This window comes from Chinchilla lanigera, unplaced genomic scaffold (genome assembly GCF_000276665.1).
Source record: "Chinchilla lanigera isolate Chin_1 unplaced genomic scaffold, ChiLan1.0 scaffold00115, whole genome shotgun sequence".
NCBI classification, from domain to species: Eukaryota; Metazoa; Chordata; class Mammalia; order Rodentia; family Chinchillidae; genus Chinchilla; species Chinchilla lanigera.
This window is the reverse complement of record NW_004955516.1, coordinates 517,190-539,510: the sequence shown is the minus strand read 5'-3', so window position 1 is coordinate 539,510 and position 22,321 is coordinate 517,190. Positions and strand designations below refer to the sequence as shown.

Sequence of the window (22,321 nt, the reverse complement as noted above, 5' to 3'; positions counted from 1 at the left end):
ATAAATAAATGTAACCTCAGGAATATTGTTACAAAATGCATTTCTTTTTTTTTTTTAAATGCATTTCTGAACAATACCAAAAGTAGGCATTTCAAAATCACTTCATTAGCTGGGCATAGTGGTGCAGGCCTATAACACCAGAACTCTGGGAAATTGAGGCAGGAGGATCAAACATTTAAATCTGGCCTGGGCAATTTAGCAACTTAGTGAAGCCCTGCCTCAAACTTTAAAGAATTAAAAAGGGCTGGAGGTGTAGCTCAGTGGCAAGGCCCTGGGTTCAATCACCAGGACAGGGCCATGGGGGGGAGATCACTTATGTTGGGGAAAATGTTTTCTGTTTCTTTTTAAATTAATTACAATTTTAAATAATCACTTACCATATTAATAGTAATCTCTATCAAGGGAGCTACTGGGGAGGACCAGAGGTATCTGTCACTGTTCATGGCGTCTCAAAGGTGGCCCCCATTGTTCAGTGTCTATAGATTTATGTTGATCCCTTTCCTCAGCTATTTTCATACTGACACCAAAAGAAGAAAAAGAAATAATCGTACTTAACAAAAGATGTCCTCATCAAAGTAAATCTTTAATAATAAAATAAAAATAATTGTAGCACTTTCATTTGATTTCATTATTCTTCCACTTATCTGATCCTTCAGCTTTGTGCATTGAATATACAAAACCTATTTAAAATTCTTTTAATTTTATAAAAAAATACAAAGGTACAGTATATACCACATAATGAACTTTTTAAACGACGGAAGAACCCTGTCTATTGGTTTAACGGTATATTTCTCACTAATTTGGAACGCAGGATAGCAAATTCAAATTACTGCTCATTTCATTTTAAGAAGGATTTTTTTAAGAAAAAATAAAATAATGTTTGGTTCACTTATGAATGACCTACATTTCTAACCTCAAGGCTGTGTACTTTTTAAAAATCTCTTCAGGAATGGCTAGAAGTGGAAATTTCCATACTCTGCTTTTATTAAAGCTTTTTAAACAGAACAGTTACTGTTGCTTTACCACTAATGAAAAAGTAACCTTAAGCGGCTGGTCTGTAGCAAAACTCAGGCTCACTCCACCTCTCATTGGCTGGCATGGCCCCAAAAGCCACCTCCTGTGCACAGCGATTGGTTTGTCCGAGGTTCTGGGGCTGAGGTAGAACCTATCCATGCCGGCAGCAGCTCAAAGCCTGCTTTCTGCTGCGCTGCCATTGGTTGATCCTGCTGCCCGTCGGGGTCTGGCTGGTTGTTGCGGTGGCTGAGTCAGCCGGTGGTCTGCGCTCAGAGAAATGTTTGTGAGAGGCTATTTCTCCTAAAATGGGTAGTGAGAGAGAGGCAGTGGTCTGGGAACTCAAAGATAGCGCTTTCTAGGCGCGGCAGGGGCGGCCACGTCGGGAAATGAGAAGGGCAGCTTTTGGAAGGGGTGCTCAGGCACACAAGGACTGCTGGGGTGGATCTGAGATTCCTTAAGAAGGCGGCTCTGGCCTGCACTCTTGTTAATCACAAATCAAACTTGAATTCCTGGAGTTCTCTCCTTATCCCTCAGATTAGGACAGCGTGAAGCTCAGTTTCTTAAGCTATAAAATGGTTAGCGTTATAACAGCAGTCGGTGAACACTTCAGATTTCATTTTTTAGACAAGTTTCTGTGAATGTAAAATTGCAAATTAAACTATAATAAATCTTAAAAATGTTAAATTGTTCTTATAGAATAGTAACCAGCAACTAATTTGAGGGGGTGAAATAGGTTCTCGCTGTGTAGTTCAGGCTGCTTTTGAACTTTGTAGCCCAGACTGATCTCGAACTCATTACAGGCGTGCACCAGTGCACCTGGCCCAGCAACTACTTTTAAATCATTGACTATTTCTAGGCGGATTAATTTTGAAGAGGATGTCGGAAAACCATAATAAGCCAGTTTAGGTTTTAAATTTTGAATGCAGGTGATCTCCAACTCAGTTAATGTAAAGTTTTCTGCGTTAGGATAATGTGAAAGCTATACACATTCAGGAGAAGCACAACTTCAAACTGAATTTGGATCCTTCCCACATACTAGCAAAGTACAGCGCCACCCTTTTTGAAATGCTGGGCTGGGGCAGTGAGCCCAGCCCGGGGTCAGTCCCTGGAATAGATGAGCCATTCAACACTTGGTTAGAGAGTAGGTTTTCTGTTAAATGATTCTGGCCAAATGTAGGTTAAATGTTCAGGAGAAGCTGTGATGGTCTGTAGGTTAGGTACATTAAATGCGTTTTCAATTTAGGATTATTTTCTCTCATATCCTTGAGAAGTATCCGTACATGGTGCTTGTGAGGTGAAATTTCAGTGTGCTGATGACAATGACGACAACGATGATGATAAAATCCAAATGACTTTACAGGCCTTCACGTCTTGTCAGGCACTTGTGAGGTCCTTGGCTAAAGTCTTGTGAGCTGGGATGGGTTTGGCCCAAATCAATGAGAAGAAGGGTTGTCTTTGCATGGACCTTGGCCCCCATTCCTGCCTGACCTCTCTCTCTTTCTCCCCCTTCCCACACAGCATCTGTGCAGCGAGCTTACACTGGGATCTTGCTCATCTTCTTGTAAATTTTGGGCAAAATAGTCAGAGGTCTTCAAATATGCTCTATAAATTGAAGTTTTAAAACAAATAGGCAGGCATGGTGGCACACACCTGTAATCCCATCACCTGGGAGGCTGAGCCAGGGGGAATCACTGTGAGTTTGAGGCCAGCCTGGGCTACAGAAGGAAGTTCAAGACCAGCCTGAACTGCATAGTAAAACCCTGTTTCAAAAAAAAAAAAAATTGAAACTGCGTTCACCGCTATTTGCAGCGCCTCACTGAGCTCCAGCAGCAGTTATTTCTGTCTCCCAGGGACTGAGGCAGCTCTGCACTGGGAGTTGGGGACTGTGGGGGGTGTCCGGGGATTCAATTTCAGAAAAGAGAATTTTTTAATGTATCTAACTAATAAGAACTAGCAAGAAATCAAAATGTTTAGGCTTATGTTTGAAGCTATTTTTGCCATGCATTTTTATTGAGGTACATTTTTCATAAGTGAAATGTATGTCCATTTTCAATGTGCAGTTCAATGACTTTTGAAAAATGTGTACAGGATGTTCCAGTCACCTCTGACAATTCTTTTGTGCCCATCTTCGTCTGTTCTCTGTTGCTATCACAGAAATACCTGGCATCGGGTCATTTATTTCAAAAAGCAGGTTTTTTGGTTCATGGTTATTAGGCTTGTATCTGTATGTCCCCTCAAAGCCTCATGCAGTCATAGGTGGGGCTTGTGTGGGTTGCTAGATCTAGGGAGTGTGCTGCTGGGGTCAACGATGTGATGCTGGGTTAACTCATGGTGTGATACTAGCATTAAGGGTGTGAGTGCTACTTACCCAGGGCGGGAAGCCTGGGTAAAATATAAGGAATAGAAAGAGGCTTGTGACTGGTCCCTCACTTGCTTGCTGTGCCACCTTTTGCCTACCATGAACTGTTTCTCTTCTCTGATGCCCCCCTGCCACGCCACTTTGTCTTAGAGCCAGCTGATTATGGACTGACACCTCTATAACCCATGAGCTAAATAAACCTTTCCTCTTTTAGCTTTGGGTGTCAGGTATTTTGCCTCAGCAATGAGAAAACTAACCAAGACAATGGTTCTGAAGGCCAAGAAGTCCAAGAGCATGGTGCAAGCTTCTGCTTGGTTTCTGGTGAGGACTTCATGATGGAAAGTGGAAGGGAAGAGACCATGTAGAAAAGAGAAGAGGGGATTAAGGGGCCAAATACTTTATAAAATGCGACTCTCCAAATGGAGACCCAATCCAGTCTCAAAAGAAAACCCCTAATCCCACTTAAAGGCTCCATCTCCAACACCCCACATTGGCAGTCAAACTGCTCCATGAGTTTTGGTGCGGACAGACCATATCTAATAGCAATGCCTGCCCCATTCTCCCTCAACAACTGCGGTGCAGTTTAGAAATTCACACAAACGGAACAATCTCTTCCCCTCCACTCCCTCTCCTCGCTCCCTTTACTACTTAATCCAGGCTGGGTTTCAACTCAGAATCCCTCTGCCTCAGTGTCCTGAATGCTGAGATTATAGGTATGCACCACCATACCCTGCTAGTAATTCTTTTGGTATCTGGCTTCTTTCCCTCAATTTTAGATCTAGGAGATTTATCTAAATTGTCCTATAATGTATTCCCTTTTGTTGCTGAATAGTAGCCCATTATCCCATTGTTGTGTTTGTCAAAACTTTGTTGAACACTTAAGCGGTTTTCAGTTTTTTTGCTATCATGAATAAAACTAATCTAAACATTTACGTACCAGCTTTTATGAGGACATAGCCCAGTAACACGATGCGGCCAGCCTATCACAGCTGATACTGTGTATCTCTTCTCAACTTTGGTTCAGTGACATCAAATTGGTAGCATGGTGGGAGTTTTTACATCACAAGTTCTTTTTTTTTTTTTCTGAGACAAGGTCTTGCTATATAGTTCAGGCTGGTCTTGAACTCACTATGCAGTCCAGAATGACCTCACACTCATGGAGTCCTTCTGCCTCAGCTTCTTGATTGCTGAAATTACAGGTGTGCACCACCTCGCCCAGCTTACACTACAGTTGACAAATGCTACAAATGAGTTTTTTTCCTGGAGATCTGGTTGTTAGTGTTCACCAGTGTACATTGGATATATGTTTCTTTTCTAGAGTTAATATCTAGAAGTATTACTTGCTGGCTTACACAGAAGGTGTATATTAAACTTTAAGGTGACAAACTGTTTTCTAAGTGGTTGTACTATTTTACACTCCCAGTGTTTGAAATATTCCAGTTTCTCAGAAAGGGAGCAATGGGAAATAGAGGTTATGTGACAGCCCAGTAAGTAGAAATTCTATCCCCACTTTTTTTGAGATATCAGAGACTTCACACTGAGCTCCCAGCCCTTTTTATTTTTTATTTTGAGACAGATACTTGCTAAGTCACTAAGTTGCCCAAGCTACTTTCAAACTTGTAATTCTCCTGCCTCGGCCTCCCACAGTGCTGGGATTATAGACATATGCCATCGTCCTGTCTTCAGTCTCTTCTAATAGGGAGGATAAACACATGTTGAAACAAGCTAAGGCTCCCTCATGTAGTAACCTCCCTCTCTGATCATTCCCATTTTATCACAGCGGTTCTGGCAGTCTCTAAACAGAATGTAGTCACTTAAAAAAAAAAGGCCATTCATACCCTTGAGGAACGGATTAAAAAGAAAATCTCGGGCCAGCCCAGTGAAGTCTTCCCATCAAGACAGAAGGAATGAAGCAGCTTTATTACTGAACAAGCATTTAATAAGGCTGGGCTGTACATCACAAGCAATCTCCTGAAGAGATTTCAAGGGCAGAAAGAAACCTTCTGGGTTTATATCTCCAGGCAGATACAAATATTTATATACACATTCTCAAAGTAAGCATTAACTGATCCTCAAGTAAGAAAAGTTGACAGCACCGTTCAGTTCGGAACACGCAGTTCCCCCAAATTTAGCTAGTAATTGGGGTGGCCATCTTTTACTTGAAAGCTTTTATTGAAAGGAAAACTAAGACTCCTATCTCTATGACTAGTGGGTAACAACTTAAAACCGGGCACACAGATGAAATTCCCAGGGAGACAGGGATGTTATTTTTGTTGTTTACATTTCAGACAGGTTGCCCTAACGCCTGTAAGGAAATACAATTGCCTTTATCCAAAGGAAAACTAAGATTCCAATCTTTATGACAAGCAGATAACAACCTGGAGCTAGGAAAGCAAATGAAATTCCTACAGACAGGGAGACAGTGATTTCAGTTGTTTATATTTCAAAGAGATAGCTCCAGGGCCCTTAAGGAGAATATCCCCAGGTTGTGAAAGTGGCCAGAGAATTCTACAGTACTTAGCTTGTAAAGAGACTTATATAAATCTCAAATGGACAGGAAAAAAAAAAACTTACAACTTTTTTGAAGGAAATGCTCCAAGGGGAAAGTCTCCTTCTTGACAACACGGAAGATTCAACTTTAAAAAAAAAAAGTATCCTTCCCCACCTCCACACACTGACTGTCCCTGTGCTCCATTCCAGGTCCACAATTCCCTTTTCCACCCCGCCACTTATGGCTTCTCTTTCGGATCCTCATCAATACCTTTCCAAACCTCCTAAAAGAGATAGACCTCCCCTTCTAGCCCTGGCCACACCAGAGACCCACAGTTATCAAAGGCTATAGCTACGGTCTTGTAGAGCTGGTTAAAAATTGCACAACCCATTTCATAGACAGTAAAACTGAGACACAAAAAATTCTGAAAGGGTGCTTAGGATACTGGCCCCAATTTCCATTTAAGGTTTTCTCCATCCAGACTGTTACACTTTAAGGTCTGCCTCAAATGATTGGAAAAATAAAGAAAAACAAAACACCTCTTCTTTATTACCTGGCATGATTAGGGTTAAAGCGTTTGGCACGCAGTTCGCGCCCCAAGTGCGCCTGCGCAGGTCAGGACGTGCGAATTTGCCCCAGACCCTGACGTTTCAAACCACCTCAGCTATTCCGGAACACGACCACATTCCGCTGGTCCTGCCTTGACTGGCGTGACCGTAACCCAATAAGAATGGACGGCTGAGTCCCGCAGAGCCAATGGCCAAAATCCGAGGGGCGGTGGAGGCGGACTCTGTGAGGAAACAAGAAGACAGGCCCAAGATGGAGGCGCTGGAGGCTGTAGCGGTGTGACAGGTGAGGGCGGGCCCGGTAGCTTTAGGTTTTTGGAGTGGCCGCCAGGCACAAGCAGGGAGCCCGGACTGAAAACTCAGTTCCAGGATGGCTGCGCTTGGACCCTGGTGGCCCCACCCCCGCCCGGACCCAGAGGAGTGGTTTGACCCGAGGCGAGACCATCCTCGCCCGCGGGGGTGGGGCGGAGACAGCTGCCTTGATGGTTTCGCCCCGCGGTGCGAGCAAGTGGCCGTGCGCCTGCGCAGAACTCGATGCCCTTCGGGAGGCCGGGCCTGGCCGAATGGGGCCTGGGGCCTGGTCCGATGTTGTCTGGATTCACTTCTAAACCCTTTAAAATTCCTTCCTTAACAGCTCCAGGGAATGCATGGAGATGCGGCTCACTTCCTGGCTTCCTTATTGTGGATCAGTGTCTGAGCCCCTAGAGATGTCTCAGGATTTCCCCATCACCCCTCCTTCACCCTCTCCAACATCCTGCCGCGATCTTTCACTAAGTTTACATCAGTAGTCTGTTGGCATTAGTTGTCAGATGAGTTTTGGAGGCCTTCCTTCCACCTTACCTCCTTATTTCTCACTTTGACACCATTTACCTTCCTTTTCCATTCCCCATTACAATGTCTGATGAGCCACTATTACCAGCTCTGTTATCTACCCTTCTCCCCATTAAAGTCCTTAGTCACTCCTATTACATCTCCCTTCAGTACAGTGACCGCCTATAAACTCATCATAGAGTCTGATGGCCCCCGTTAGCCAGCTAACAGCATCCGTGATCCTGCCATCAGCGTTACATCCAGGACTCACAGTGCCCTTTAAGAACACTGATCTGACGTCCCTTTCTCCCACGCTAAGGGCATGCTCTAATGACCCAGCATTTGTCGTCACGCTCTCTGGGCCACCTCCCTCACCTTTATCTGGTCACTCCATTAAAATGAACAGTACAGCCTGTTCATGCCCATTATGTACGGACACCCCCAGTGCAGTGTGTGCTGACTTCCCTGTCCCCAGCACAGAGTCTTGTGTACTGTACCATCCAGGACAGCGTGTGCTACCTCCCTTTGTGTCCTGCCGCCTCACCACAGTGATTCCGTGACCTTGGCACCCAGGAGTGAGACAAGCAGCAGGAGAGTCTGAGCAAAGGAGGACTGGGTAGAGTTCAGGTGTTAACAGGATGCTTGGGGTGGTGTGGAAATTAGGCGACAGAGGGCAACGGGAGTCTGGAGTTGGAATTTTATGTTGTCCCCTGCCACTTTGCTTCAGGCTCTCATTACTGGACCTTTACATTTCTCTGCCTGCTCTTTCCTAGAAGACCCATGGCATCTGCCAAGCCCCACCTCAGTCCATCTTGACAAAGTCTTAGGCTCCATGGAGCCACCTCGGGGGCCCCCTGCTAACGGGGCCGAGCCATCCCGGGCAGTGGGCACTGTCAAAGTGTATCTGCCCAACAAGCAACGCACGGTGGTGAGTCAGGAGGGCAAAACTGGCAGGGGTGTGGATGGACCCAGTTGTAGGTCTGGGATTGGAAGGGTGACAAAGGCTGGTGGCTCCCTGCAATGGAGTGGGGACATCAGCTGCGTCCCCACCTCTTCACATGCACAGGTGACTGTCCGGGATGGCATGAGTGTCTACGACTCTCTAGACAAGGCCCTTAAGGTGCGGGGCCTCAATCAGGACTGCTGTGTAGTCTACAGACTCATCAAGGGGTAAGTGCAGCAGCCCCGCCACCCACTGGATGCCCCTCCCACCTCGCCGCCTCAGAGTCCTCTCATTCCTTCTTCACTCTGGGTTAGAGTCTTGTACCCGTTCAGTTAACCCATGAGCCTATTCATATTTTGTTTCATTTCTTCATTAGCTCATTGGCCTGGAAAGTCTGCAACTCATTCTCTCCTTAGCCCCTAACTCCTCGCCTGCTCTGCCATCTCCTCCTGGAGTTCATCTGCTTTGCTTTTTCACAATTTCATGAACTCCCCAGCTCTCTCTTTCCTCGGTTTCCCTATATTCTGCTGAGTTGGGCCTCTCTGATCATCCTCAGCTCACGGGTTCCTTAATTTTTGTATCCAGCTCACACATGGTGTTGTTATTTGTTGTTTTCACTTTTTCAGGCTGGCTTGCCACCTTTAAGGTTTGGTTGCATAGCTTCACTTGCTTCTCCCTTTGTAAGAACATGAACTCTTACCATCATCCCTTTGTGGCCTTGGGCAAGTCACTTTCTCCCTCTGAGCATGTCTCCCCCGCAAAAAATGGGGACAAAGATAGTGACTAATTGAATAAGAATTAAAGATGCCGGGTATTAGTCTGTGACAAGAGGCTTAGATTTTTTGAGGACTTTCTGTATCACTGTGACCTCTGGCTGCCCTCCCACTCATTGCCTTCCATTCTCCCTGCAGGAGAAAAACTGTCACTGCCTGGGACACAGCCATTGCCCCCCTGGATGGAGAGGAGCTCATTGTGGAGGTCCTGGAAGATGTGCCGCTGACCATACACAATTTCGTGAGTGCAGTGTAGAGAGTGGGGGCAGCCCATGGGGGGAAGGGAGGGCCCTGATTGGTCCTCAACCTTCTCGCTATGTGGGAGCAGGTCCGTAAGACGTTCTTCAGCCTGGCCTTCTGTGACTTCTGCCTTAAGTTTCTGTTCCATGGTTTCCGCTGCCAAACGTGTGGCTACAAGTTCCACCAGCATTGTTCCTCCAAGGTCCCCACAGTCTGCGTGGACATGAATACCAACCGCCGACAGTGAGTTCAGCCTGGGTGGCTGGGGACAGGGAGGATAGAGGCCCAGCCACAATCCCTTACAGACAGCTCAGCCGTGTCCTCTTTGTTTTATACCCTTAACAACTTAAGGTTCTACCACAGTGTCCAGGATTTGTCCGGAGGCTCCAGACAGCACGAAACTCCCTCAAACCGTCCCCTGAATGAGCTGTTCACGCCACAGGGTCCCAGGTAGGGATACCTTAGCTAAAGAGTTCCTGGGAGGAGACAAAGGTCTGGTGGTCTTTGTAGACCACAAGCCATACTTTCATTTGTTTACTTGACAAGCATTTATTGAGCGCCTACAAGCATGAATAGAGGCATGGAGCTCTGGGACCTTGGGCAGGTTACCTAATCTCTCTGAGTTCCAGTGTGCTCATCTATAAATAGGGAGTGATACTTTTTACCACATAGGGTTCTGATGAAGATTAAAATGAGTAAAGGCATGTCCAGTGCTTAGAGCAGGGTCTGGTACAGAGCAGTAAATAATCAAATTTCCCTATTGTTAACTGTAAGTGTGTATAAGCATTTACCTACTTTGTTGTTGTATAACTATGCTCAAGTCTTTGTATTTTGAAATACATGTTATATTGTCATAAATGACTTCCCTAATCCCAACACTCTGGGCTGCTGAGGCAGGATTGCAAGTTTCAGCCCAGCCTGGGTAACTTAATGACTTAGTAAGACCCTGTCTCAAAATAAAAAGTAAAAAGGGCTAGAGGTGTGGCTCAGTGCAGAGGCCCTGGGTTCAGTCCTCAATACTACAAAAAAATTAATTACTTCTTTTATTTATTTTATGATAATACTATAGTGTATCTGTATGTCTCTCTATACCTAATATAGAGACATATATTTTGTAATATGCATACTTATATAACATAATGTTCCTACTGTATTGCATGGTACTGTATCTTATTGTTTTCCATAATATGTTTGTGTAATGTAGAACAAATATATAGAAAGGGAAGGTCAAGGTATTACTACTTTTAACTATGAGTATATGTGGATTAATTACCTCTGAATTTCATTTCAGAATAGTGAAAAGAACATTTAAAAATATTTCTGTGGCTGGATGCAGTGGTGCATACCTATAATCCCAGTGTTTTAGTTACTTTTCCCTCATTGCTGAGACAAAACACCCAACATCCAAAGTTGAAGGAGGAAAATTTATTTGGCTCACAGTTTATAGAGGTTTCAGCCCATAGTTGGCTGGCTCCAAGGCAGGGTGGCTTGGCAGAGAGCCATCACAGAGGAAAACAGTTCATGGTGCCCATAATATAGACAAAGTAATGAGGGAGAGAAGACTTTTTCTGTCCCTTATAGTGTATGCAGGCTACTCGCCCTAAGCAAGAATAGCACTCACCCGCTTAATCCTAGCCAGAACTATGCCAAACCAGTCAGTAGAATGGTTTACTAATCACACACCCTTAATCCCAGCATGATACACTCTAGATTCAGCCACCTCTGAAAAAGCCTCATGACTGCATGAGGCTCTGAGGCGACATCTAGACACAAACCATAACACCCAGCACTCTGGGATACTGAGGCAGGAGGATTCCAAGTTAGAGTCCAGCTTGGGCAACTTAGTGACTTAGTGAGACCCTGTCTCAAAATAAAATTAAAAAAAAGGGCTGGGTATGTGGCTCGGTGAGAAGACCCTAGGTTTGATCCCCAGTACTGCACACAAAAAATATGTATGTATTTTTGTAACATGTGTAATCTATATATGTGTAACATATACTACAGTATATAACGTGATATATATTTTAAAACATTGTCATTTTAATACACAATGCATATTATATAATACATAATGTATTTGAATAATACCATTAAAATATGTAATTATGAAATATTTAGTCAGGTGTGGTGGCACACACCTGTAATCCCAGCACTCAGAAGGCTGAGGCAGGAGGATCTCCATGAGTTGGAGGCCAGTCTGGGATACATAGTGAATTCTAGGCCAGCCCAAACTATGTAGCAAAACCCTGTCTCAAAAAAACTATAGAAATAAATTAATAAAATCTTACTCTTTCTCCATCTCGTTATCCTTTCCCTCATTGTCCTTTAGGCTTTTGCTTCAATGTCACCTTCTCTGAGATTCCTGACACCCTCGTGAACACATTGTCTCCTTATTCTGTTTAACTTTTTCCTTTCTTGCACCTATGGCCCATAGGCATATTATATATTTTTTTGTTCTGCAGTCCTCTCTCCCTCTGCTGGAATATCAGCTCTACAAGGACAAGAACTTTTACTTATTTTGTTCACAGTTCTTTTTCTGCCAACTAAAATGGTATCTGGCACACAGTAGTCACCTGATAAATGTTTCTTTACCAGTAAATGAGTACTAATATGACCCATAAAAGTTGGCTCTGTGAGCTAAATGTATGTTCAGTGCAGCAGGGGCAGCCCTCTCGGCTCCTAGGTCTTTCCACAGCAAGCTCACAGCCTTCCTCCCGGCAGCCCCCGCGCCCAGCACCGTGAGCCAGAGCACTTCCCGTTCCCTGCCCCGGCTAATGCGCCACTGCAGCGCATCCGTTCCACATCCACTCCCAACGTTCACATGGTCAGCACCACAGCCCCGATGGACTCCAGCCTCATGCAGGTGGGTGCCAAAGGGACAGTGGCGTGGAGGACTGTGCAAGGGTTAGAGCCACCCCTGCCAGTCCCGGAGTTCCTGCTTTGACTCCTATCTCCTCCTTCCAGCTCACTGCCCAGAGTTTCGGCACCAATGGTGAGAACCCTCTCCCCTGCCCCGACTCACACCCCGAGGCGCCCTCTCCCCACCAACCCCCTTGCTTCCACTCACATCCTCCTCTTCACAACTGTAGCTGATGGTGGTAGAGGTGGTGGTGATGGAGGCCCCCGGGGGAGCCCCAGTCCAGGCAGCGTATCCCTGGGGAGGAAGTCACCACATTCCAAGTCACCTTCAGAGCAGCGGGAGCGGAAGTCCTTGGCCGAGGAAAAGAAGAAAGTGGTACGCTGGAGGGGATACCTTGGGGGGTGCCACAGGTTGAGTGACGTGGGCTAGGGGGTGTGGGAAGCCCCCCAACATGCTGCCCATCTGGCCCACAGAAGAACCTGGGGTTCCGGGACTCGGGCTATTACTGGGAGGTGCCACCCAGTGAGGTGCAGTTGCTGAAGAGGATCGGGACAGGCTCCTTTGGCACTGTGTTTCGTGGGCGGTGGCATGGTGACGTGGCCGTGAAAGTGCTCAAGGTAGCCCAGCCCACTGCTGAGCAGGCCCAGGCCTTCAAGAATGAGATGCAAGTGCTCAGGTGAGGTCCCTCTTGTGTGTGGCTGGGGAGCGGGGTGTGGGGGTGGTGGCAGACACAGGCTTGGCACCTGCCTAGGAAAAGCCATGCCACAGGGTGCTTCCTGGATGTCACCTGGATTTGTGTACCGTTGTACCTGTAATCAGAAGTAACTTCTCTTAAGGATGTCCCCTCCCTTTCTGGAAAATTGGCCTATGGAAAGGACCAGCTGATATTATTGCTTGTGTTTGGGGTAATATTGATAGTGATTAACAGTTCTGCCTCCAAAGTGTGGATCTCCTCATTGAGCTGCTGTGACTGGGTCTGCATGTAGGCCATCGTCCCCATGACCACAGCACATAGGTGAAGAGCTTAGTGTCATTGTCTGCAGTGCCACAGGGAGGCTGGTGCCCTTCCTTCCCTTGTGCTGTGTTGCATCACGCATGTTAGGGTTCTTGTGTTGCATTCTTGTTATAAATTAATCATAATAGCACCTTAATGCAAAGAGCAGTGTTGTTATAATCATAACCATAATCAAATCATTTAATGATTGTAATTGCCATAAATAATGTATAACTAATGCTGTATTCATTCACGCTGAGAAATCCAGGTGTTCCCTTTTTGCTGCTCTAGTTACTGTGTAGTGCTACATGCTTGTATTCTACATAGGCAGTACAGTGTTGGCTCTGGGTGTGTGTGGTGCCCAGGATGCAACCCAAGGTCTTGTGCACACTGGGCACATACTCTGCCACTGAGCTACTCCCCAAGCCCCCAAGAGTGTGTAGTTTCTGCCACTCCTGTGGATGCCAATACGAGCTATTTCCCTGTCAAATGGGCACAATTTTGTTATAGAGTCAATGTCATCATAGTTTCCTGGGCTGTATTAATATATATCCTTATAAGGAATGCCATAGTAAGAAGATTTTTTATTCTTTGCTTTTCTCTGTGAAATGGCAATGATTTGAGCATGTACTAATTTGCGTTCTATTAATATACAGTGTATTATTTTTGCAGTACTGGGGATTGAACCCAGGCCCTTTGCACTGAGCTAGATCCCCAGCCCTTTTTTCTTTTTTGAGACAAGATCTCACTAAGTTGCTAAAGTTGCCCAGGCCGAGCTCAAACTTGTGATCATCCTGCCTTGGCCATCCAGTGCTGGGATTACAGGTGTGCACCACCATGCCCAGGTTGTATTAATATTTAAACCATAGGTTTCCCACTATTCAATCCTTATGTGTTGGATTGAGGATTTAGCTCTACCACGGGCCTTGGGTTCAATCCCTAGCAATGCAAAAACAAAACAAAAACGAAACTAATTTTTAAAATCTTCATTGCTTTCTTATCCTCTCTGACATAAGCAAAGTTTCAGGCCATCATCTATGTTATTTGCCTTTGTGTTACCATTTCTGACTGTAGTTAATACTTCCATAAGGGATGAAGTTTTTCTCAAAAAGTAGGGTAAGACAGTTTTTGCCGGACAGTTTCCATGAAATGGACCCAGGAACTCAGGAGCCATAACAATAAGAACAGTGAAATTTTCAAGAGTGTTTACCGTGTGTTCAGTTGTGTTGTAAAGCACCTTATGGGTTATTTGTTCACTTACCCTGCCTGCCATCCCTACGTCATAGCTACTATTGCAGTGTTGCAGTTGAGAAATGTGAGGTTAAATGTCCTCCCTGAGTTTGCACAGTAAGGAACTGGTGAAAGCTTGATTTGAACTCAATGTATAAGTTTAAACTCCAAGCTCTTTACGTCTAAGCCTTTTGTGGTGATGAGTGAGCTGTCGTCATCCCAGGTCACCCATATTCTGACCGTGCAGGTATCAGTATTAATGATATATCTGTGAGGAAGACTGATGTTCCACCTTCTGGTCTGTACAGTGGTCACAGGCCCAGGCAGTGGTCAGTCTGAGGTGTATGTGTAGGGTGGTGATGATTAGAGCCCCCGCTGGGAGGCAGCCAGGTGGGGCAGTCGTCTCGTGCTTCTGCTTTTGTTGGCAGACTCCATGAGGAAGCTCAAGACAAGAAGCCCTAGTGGAGAATCATAGCCCAGCAAACATATCTCCCAGAGTCACAAAAGCCCTGAGTGGCACAAAAGACAAGGTGCCGTGACTGACAGGAGAAGCCGTGAACAGTGCATTCCTGATGCTCAGCAACTGCATGATGGTTGTTATTTTTCCTCCCCATTGGATTCCACCCTCTTTGTCTTCCCATAGGAAGACCCGCCATGTCAACATCTTGCTGTTCATGGGTTTCATGACCCGGCCAGGATTTGCCATCATCACACAGTGGTGCGAGGGCTCCAGCCTCTACCACCACCTGCATGTGGCTGACACGCGCTTCGACATGGTCCAGCTCATTGACGTGGCCAGGCAGACTGCCCAGGGCATGGAGTGAGCCTTCAGTCTAGGGGGCCGGGGAGGGGAGGGGGGGGGAGGAGGATGAAGAAGCCTCCAGCCAATTCACCATCTGCCTCCATCCCACAGCTACCTCCACGCCAAGAACATCATCCACCGAGACCTTAAGTCTAACAGTATCTACTTGTTCCTGGGCTGGATTGGGGTGCAGTGTTAAATGGGGTGAGGGCTTAGAGAGATGTTTCTCATGTGCAGGTTTCTGGGAATGAAGGCAGGCATGTGTCGCACGGCTCCTTGCCAAGTGGCAGAGCTATGGCTAGTGAAGTGGCTTTAATGGGGGGCTCTTGGTTAGGAGTCAAGAGATGTGGCTGGTTTAGGTACTGTTCTTGGGGCCTCTCATCAGGGTGTGAGGTGTGGCAGTTGTCAAGAGTGCTAATAGGAAGTTTCCAACCAGGGTTATAGGCACCATGGGTTTGAAAGCATTAAAAGGGGCTTCCTGGTCAGGGGTCGCACAGGGGCAAGTGTGGAGAGCATTAATTGTAGATCATTCAGAAGACATTAGGGGGCTTCTGGTCAGGGTCAGAGGCATGACTGATGTGGGGGCGTTAATGGGACCCTCCCAGTCAGGGTGAGAAGCGAGGCTATCGGGAGTCCCTCTAGTGGCCCTTGACTGTGGTGGACATCTTCCTACATGAGGGGCTCACAGTGAAGATCGGTGACTTCGGCCTGGCCACGGTGAAGACGCGGTGGAGTGGGGCCCAGCCCCTGGAGCAGCCCTCAGGCTCTGTGCTTTGGATGGTAAGTTGGGCCAGGCTGAACGGGGGGCCTAGGGAGACATGGGCTCCAGGATTGGGCCATGCAAGGCAAAGCAGGGATGGGGCCAGGTGTAGATGTCTGGACTGTTCCTGTTTGACTTTGTGTGGGTGGCTCCAAGCTGTACCCAGTGTGGCCAGCAGGGTCTGGGACTGCGGGCTGGCCATTTGCTGACCCTCACGGTTCCCCTGCTCTGTGTGGTCCATTGAAGGCAGCGGAGGTGATTCGCATGCAGGACCCGAACCCCTACAGCTTCCAATCAGATGTCTATGCCTACGGGGTTGTGCTCTATGAGCTCATGACCGGCTCACTGCCTTACAGTCACATCGGCAGCCGTGACCAGGTGAGCCTTTATACCTTGTCCACAGCTGCCCCCAAACCTCTACCTTTGCACAGACCAAGAGTATCACTTCCCCCAGGAACCTCGAATTTTGGGGGAAGAGAGCTCCGGAGTAAATCCCTTTGGTGTCCTATATAGGCTCCTCTCTTCTCCATCTCCACAATCTCTGGGGGAAAAAACCCTCAAAATCCAGAATCCACTGAACTCCTATACCATGAATGCCCTTAGGCTCTAAAGCACCCAGAAGCCCTGTGGACCCCTGGACACCTACGGTCTTCTGCTGTGGGGACTTAAAATACTCCAAGTACCCCAAACCCCAGAACCCTATTTCTCCCAGAAAGAATCCCTTTTACTTCCTGAATACTCACAGGAACCCACAATCACCCAGGCTTTGGGTATTCAACAGGCATTGAGGGTCTGGCACCCGTGATAATGTTCTAGGCTCCAGACTCTCGCAGTTTTACAGGTTCACAGCCTAGAACCTCCCAAACCCTCAGAGACCCAAGGTCCTCTAGGCTACCAAGTGTTGGGGCTCTGAACCAAGTCTTACAGGCCATGTGGGCTTCAGACTCTCACAGAAATGCAAGCTCCCTCAGACCAGGAACTACATGTTTCCCCAAGATGCAGTACTTTCTAAGCCCCTAAGCCCCCTAGAAACCTGTGGACTCCTGGTCCTGTGGGACCCACACACCTTACATTCCTTGATACCTCCAAACCTAAGTCCCTTTGTTCGGCAAGCAGAGAATTCTCCCAAGTCCTCAGACACCCAGAATCCTCTGGACACCAATACCTAGAGAACACCAGTTTCCCCAAAGAGTCTCCTACATCCTTCAAGACCCAGAATCCCAGGGCCTTTCAGCCCAAACCAAAAGTCACCGCATTCCTGCCTCCCTGCCCTAGATCATCTTCATGGTGGGCCGAGGCTATCTGTCGCCAGACCTCAGCAAAATCTCTAGCAACTGCCCCAAGGCCATGCGGCGCCTGCTGTCTGACTGCCTCAAGTTCCAGCGAGAGGAGCGGCCCCTCTTCCCACAGGTTAGCTGGGTAGGAGGGCTGGATGCCTGCGGGGTGTGGGCGGATGACATGGAGTGTGTGGAGACAGATGTGTATGTATACCATTTTGAAGGCTCAGAGGTGTGTGTGGGGTGTGTGTGTGTGTGTGTGTTTCCCCATTAAAGTGAGGGTGTTGGAGTGCCCATGGGGCTCTAGACACCCCTCCTCACCCTCACCTGCCCCCAGATCCTAGCCACGATCGAGCAGCTGCAACGGTCACTCCCCAAGATTGAACGGAGTGCCTCCGAGCCCTCCTTGCACCGCACCCAGGCTGATGAGTTGCCTGCCTGCCTCCTCAGCGCAGCCCGCCTTGTGCCTTAGACTACACCTCCAGTCACCAGGGAGCCGCCCTCAGCTCTCCTGCCAAGGAGCCCTGCCCACCAGCCAATCAATGTTCGTCTCTGCCTCAGTACTGCCTCAGGATCCCCCATCCCCTCCCCTCAGAGATGCGGGATCCCTAAGTGCTCTTCCACTTTCTCTGGAATCGGAGACCCCCCTAAAGACTGAGATCCCTGCCTCCTCCGTAGTTTGGTTTCTTTTTGGCTTTGGGGATACTTCTAAATTTGGGGAGCTGCTCCATCTCCAATGGCTGGGATTTGTGGGAGGGATTCCACTCAGAACTTCTTTGGAATTTGTGCCTGATGTGCCTTCACTGGATTTTGGGGTCCCCAGCACCCCATGTGGATTTGGGGGTCCCCTATGTCTCCCTTGCCATTCAAGGACTCCCCTCTTCCTTCACCAAGAAGCACAGAATTCTGCTGGGCCTTTGCTTGTTTATTTTGTTTCCCGACTCGTCTCTTGGGGTTCAGAGCCGCTGAGGGGTGGGGAGAGTCCAGGCAAGGAGTGGGGATTGGAGGGAGATGCAGACCACACAGACAGCATCACTGCACACATCACCACAGGCGGCACGGTGAGCGAGGACCACATATGCCAAGCACGGCACAAGAGGAGGCCACATCAGTCACAGACACAGACGTCACAGCAGAGGTGGGGAAGTAGAAGACCACCAGTCTTCCATGTGCAAAGGATTCTGGGAGAATGGGTGGAATTTGCATATTTAAAGACAGCTGTCTGAGGCAGGAAACTGGGGTAGGGGTCCCTGGGAGAACTGAGGGGTCCTAGAAGCAGAAGGAACTCCCAGTGTGTTGAATGGGGTTAGGGGGAGTAGATAAAGGGAAATCTTTATGGAGCTGGGTGGGAAGTGGCATTTGAAGATGTGGATCCCCAGAGAGATGGGAGATCCATGGGAAGGGACTCAGAGGTAGGGGTTTCTTGAGTTGGAAAGTGCTGATGAGGAACAAAGTGCTAGATTCAGGAGTAGGAATAGGGTTTTCCAGGACTTTCAGGGCTCCAGGAGGGGATTCAGTAGTGTTAGGGCCAGAAACACGTTGCTTGATACTTGGGAGTGTCCAGGTAGTGATAATTTAGGAGTACCAGGAATGGAGGTTGCCAGGAATTTGGAGGTTCTAAAACATCTTTAGGGTGACCAGGAGCAGGATTCTAAAAGGACTTGAGGATCCCAAACATGAGAACTGGATTTAGGACCAGGTTTCAAAAGCGACTTGGGCATCTTGAAGGATGAGAAGTGGGATACTGGAGAACCAGGAGAGGGGTTCTCAAAGGATTTGGAGGTTCCAAAAGAGAAATGGTTTGAGGGCCCAGAGAGGGATTGCCCAGGGATTTAGGGTTTCTCAGGGTGGGGGTGTCAGTCGGAGAAGAGGCTGGCGAAAGACTTCCTCAGGCTGCGGATGGTCTCAGCTTTCACCTCGTCCTGGCTAAGGCTGGGCCTGGGCGGGGCTGGCTCTGGAAGGTTGAAGGCATTGGTCAGAGACTGGGATTTGCTAGAGAGAGACAAGGTGGAGGCATGGGAGGAAGGGGGGAAGAGGAAGGGGAGGAAGGGAGAGAAACACAATGTTACCCCAGGCCCGGCCCCAGCCCTGCCCCTCCGATCCTGGGGCTGTGCCTGTGACTTCCCCACCCACCACCGAGGGCCTGGACCCCGTGAATTCTCCAGGCCGGGAGAACTCAGGAAGTTGGTGGAGGCGGGGCCTGGGAGGTAGGACTAGCTGGGAGGATTGAGTTTTGAGGTGAAGTGTGGCATCAATGGGAAGAGGCCCGGGCTGAATCTGCACTTTGAGTTCTAGGCTACTTTAATATGAAGTGGGAGTCTAGGAGAGACTGGGAGGGACTTGGACCCAGGTCTGCCTGGTAGGGACGAGTCAGACGGAGGAGCAGTTGAATGGGGCAGGGAGGATTCCTGAGGTAGGGTGAGTTGGACTGGACCAGAAGAGCCAAAGAGAGGAGGATGTAATGATTTGAGAGGAGGCTCAGACCAAAACTATGTGGGGACGGACTAGAAAGAGGCCTAGACTTGGAGAAAGAGGATCTAAGACGTGAAATGCTGATGAGGGCTCTGCAGTGGCCATGGGGCATGTCAGGGGCCAACTGACAGAAGTTTTCCAGGAAGGCTGTGCATGTTGGGCTAGGAGATGTGTGTGCAGAGAGGAGCTGGAGGTGGGCCTGCCTGGTGCCTGGGATGAGCTAGGCCTGGAATGGGGACTTTCCCAGGGCACGCTGTGAGGAATCTGAGCTAAAAGTAGAGTTTCTCTGGGATTTTGATTCCAAATTCCTGTGATGGAGACACTGAAGGACCTTGGGTGGAGGGGAGGAGTGCAAGCCGGGAGGAGGGTTTGGGCTTAGGCTTCAGACAGCTCTGGCCTGGGCCTGAGGAACATGGGAACTAGGGCTGCCCTACTGGGGCCAGAGCCCACTTTGTGAGCAGCAAGGCGAGGGCTGCTGTTGAGGTCCCCTTACTTGAGCTGGGGGTGTGGGGGTCCCCCGGCAGCGGCGCTGGCAGGTGGCGGCACATCCTGGCTGGGTTTCTGGGCCAGCTGTGGCTTGGTGGGACGTCCAGCAGGACCCGGGCCACTAGGCCGGGGCTGCTGCGTGGTGGGTGGCCCAGTGCGAGGTCCAGGACCCGCCTGGCTGGCCTGACGAGTGGGGCCTGCAGGGCCTGGGGGTTTCTGGGGAGGGCCCTGGCGCTGCTGCCCAGCTGGTGGGGCCCCCGAGGCCTTCGGCGGAGCAGGACCGGAGACAGACGTCTGACGGGTAGCTTGTGGGGGCCCTGCCTGGCGCTGGGGCGATGGGGAGGCCGGTGGACGGGTTGCTGGAGGTGCCCCAGGGCCTCCTGCTACTGGCCGGGATTGGCGGCCTTGACCCTGGGTCATCGGTGCGGCCTGGGATGCAGGCTGCTGAGGCCCTGATGTGGGACTTGGTAGGCGCTGAGGCAGGGGACTCCCAGCTGGGGGTCCAAGGCCCGACAGGTGCTGCTGACCCTGCGGGGGTGGGCGCTGCTGCAATGGGGGTCCCTGGCGCTGAGGGCCTGGGCCAGGCTGTGGAGGGCCACCTGGGGGACAGAGAGAGAGAGAGCACACATGTGAGCGCACAGTGAGAGGCAGTGCTGCTTGGAATGCTGGGAAAGCCGCCCTCACTTACCCTGGGGTGGGGGTCGTTGCTGAGCTGGGGGCCCAGCAGGCTGCTGGGAGGTCTGGCGGCCCAAGGGCGGGGCCCCTGGAGAAGGAGTCTACAGCAGAAGGGTGGAGCAGAAGAGGTTAAAAATAGCCAATCACAATGGCCTGCCTCCCATTCTGCCCGGTGGTGGTGCCCTCTGTGTGGCCAGCTGAAGCGATGTGGGGCTGGGAGTCCCCCCACCCCATACTCAGGGGTCAGGAGGCACTCAGGGAGGAGAGGTAGCAGATACATGTTGGCAACCGGCCACATGTGCACACAGGAGATGTCGGTAAACTACTGATGATCAGCTCAGTGGCACAGCTTGACCAAGGGCTGGCCTCCCCACCGCTATCTCCACGTCAAGGGCCTCACCTGGCTGTGGGAGGCCCTAGCAGGGGAGGCATCACGCTGCCGCTGCCGGGGCAGAGCCTGAGCCATCTTATTGACCACGAGCTCCACGATGAGCTGTTTGTCTTCATCCTGGTGGTCACCAATGAGCGGCATGGAGGAGCCCACCACCTGGGGCGGGAAAAGGGGTCCAGTGAGAGGAGAGGACGTCCTAACGGGCTCTCATTGTGCACTGCAAGGGAGCCTTGTCTGTTACAAGGCACCTGACCATGTCTGAGGTCCTTCAGAGCAGGGTCAGCAAATCAAGGCCTGTGGGCCACATCCAGCCTGCTGCCTTGCTTGTGTACGGCTCCTGAGCTAAGGATGAGTTTGATGTCTTTTAATGGTTGAAAAAGTCAAAAGGTTTCATGATATATAAAAATAATGAAAAATTTAAATTTCATTGTTCACAAACTGTATTTTAGACATGAACACATAAGCCATGTCCATAAACACAGTCACGCTTAGGTGTTTATACCGTGTCTGTGGCACCTTTGCAGAGCTGAGTCACTGCAAGACTCCATGGCATGCAAAGCTGAAAACGTGTACTGTCTGGTGCTTTACAGAAAATGTTTGCCAATTCTCACTCCAGTTTGCTAGGCACTTTGTTAGAGAGTGCTTTGCTGTTGCCCCAGTTTAAAGGTAACTAAGTGCTTCATCATTCACCAAGACGTTTAGCAAGTAGTTTACTGCTCACCAAAGAGGTCCAAGTTAGAGCAAGTTGGAGTTTTTGTTTGCGGTGCTGGCGATTGAACCCAGAGCCTCATGCATGCTAGGCAAGCACTCGCCACTGAGTCACACTCTGCCCCACGTTAGAATTGACTGTTTAGCCATTTGCTGGGGATGTCCCAGGTCCCAAGGTACTTTGTAGTTTACTTGGCCATCCACTGAAGACTGAGCCGTGTAGAGCTCAGAGGTTTGGAGAGTTGCTGCCGTGTACCTGCTCCTCCCTCTGTGCCCCGCTGACCCCTGGGTGCTCATACCTCAATGATGTGATCCCTTCCATCCTTCCCATGCAGCGCTTCCACTGCACAGATGTCCAGTCCCCCAAAAATCTCCGAGCATGTGTCCACCCACAGCTTGTACCTGCCAAGATGGGGGCAGGGCAGCCAGTCAGGGCCTTGCCAGGGGTCACAGTCTCGCCCTCCCTGTCC

At 49.0% G+C, this 22,321-nt stretch overlaps 2 protein-coding genes across 4 annotated transcripts in view; one reads left to right on the top strand and one right to left on the bottom strand.

Moving 5' to 3' along the window:
• Positions 1 to 6,530: 6,530 nt before the first annotated feature.
• Positions 6,531 to 18,032, top strand: Araf (A-Raf proto-oncogene, serine/threonine kinase). 2 transcript variants are annotated; one of them, XM_005408933.2, is made up of 16 exons: positions 6,531 to 6,716; positions 8,014 to 8,168; positions 8,307 to 8,410; positions 9,095 to 9,197; positions 9,285 to 9,439; positions 9,560 to 9,646; positions 11,918 to 12,059; positions 12,161 to 12,188; positions 12,286 to 12,431; positions 12,530 to 12,732; positions 14,924 to 15,100; positions 15,194 to 15,240; positions 15,744 to 15,862; positions 16,089 to 16,220; positions 17,118 to 17,252; positions 17,457 to 18,032. In XM_005408933.2, exons 2-16 carry the CDS (start codon positions 8,073 to 8,075, stop codon positions 17,589 to 17,591), a joined length of 1,809 nt encoding a protein of 602 aa, XP_005408990.1. In that variant the 5' UTR covers positions 6,531 to 6,716; positions 8,014 to 8,072; the 3' UTR covers positions 17,592 to 18,032. The 2 variants fall into 2 exon arrangements, with proteins under 2 accessions (XP_005408990.1, XP_013362365.1); XM_013506911.1 differs by having other exon boundaries at positions 6,533 to 6,716; positions 9,548 to 9,646.
• Syn1 (synapsin I) overlaps positions 18,027 to 22,321 on the bottom strand; it is a 61,227-nt gene continuing 56,932 nt past the window's right edge. Inside the window, exons 9-13 of one of the 2 annotated variants that reach the window (XM_005408939.2) lie at positions 22,151 to 22,253; positions 21,153 to 21,299; positions 20,766 to 20,853; positions 20,085 to 20,676; positions 18,027 to 19,073 (exon numbers count right to left, since the gene is read on the bottom strand). In XM_005408939.2, the coding sequence (XP_005408996.1) occupies positions 19,046 to 19,073; positions 20,085 to 20,676; positions 20,766 to 20,853; positions 21,153 to 21,299; positions 22,151 to 22,253 (958 nt within the window). In that variant the 3' untranslated portion in view covers positions 18,027 to 19,045. Of the gene's footprint in view, positions 19,112 to 20,084; positions 20,677 to 20,765; positions 20,854 to 21,152; positions 21,300 to 22,150; positions 22,254 to 22,321 lie in introns of both variants that reach the window. The other variant, XM_005408937.2, reaches the window with a different exon arrangement.

Coding starts and splice junctions, on each gene's coding strand:
- Araf (XM_013506911.1), top strand. CDS start 8,073: ATGGAGCCACCTCGGGGGCCCCCTGCTAACGGGGCCGAGCCATCCCGG. Junction 8,411..9,094: donor GTCTACAGACTCATCAAGGG/GTAAGTGCAGCA, acceptor TTCTCCCTGCAG/GAGAAAAACTGTCACTGCCT. Junction 17,253..17,456: donor AGCGGCCCCTCTTCCCACAG/GTTAGCTGGGTA, acceptor ACCTGCCCCCAG/ATCCTAGCCACGATCGAGCA.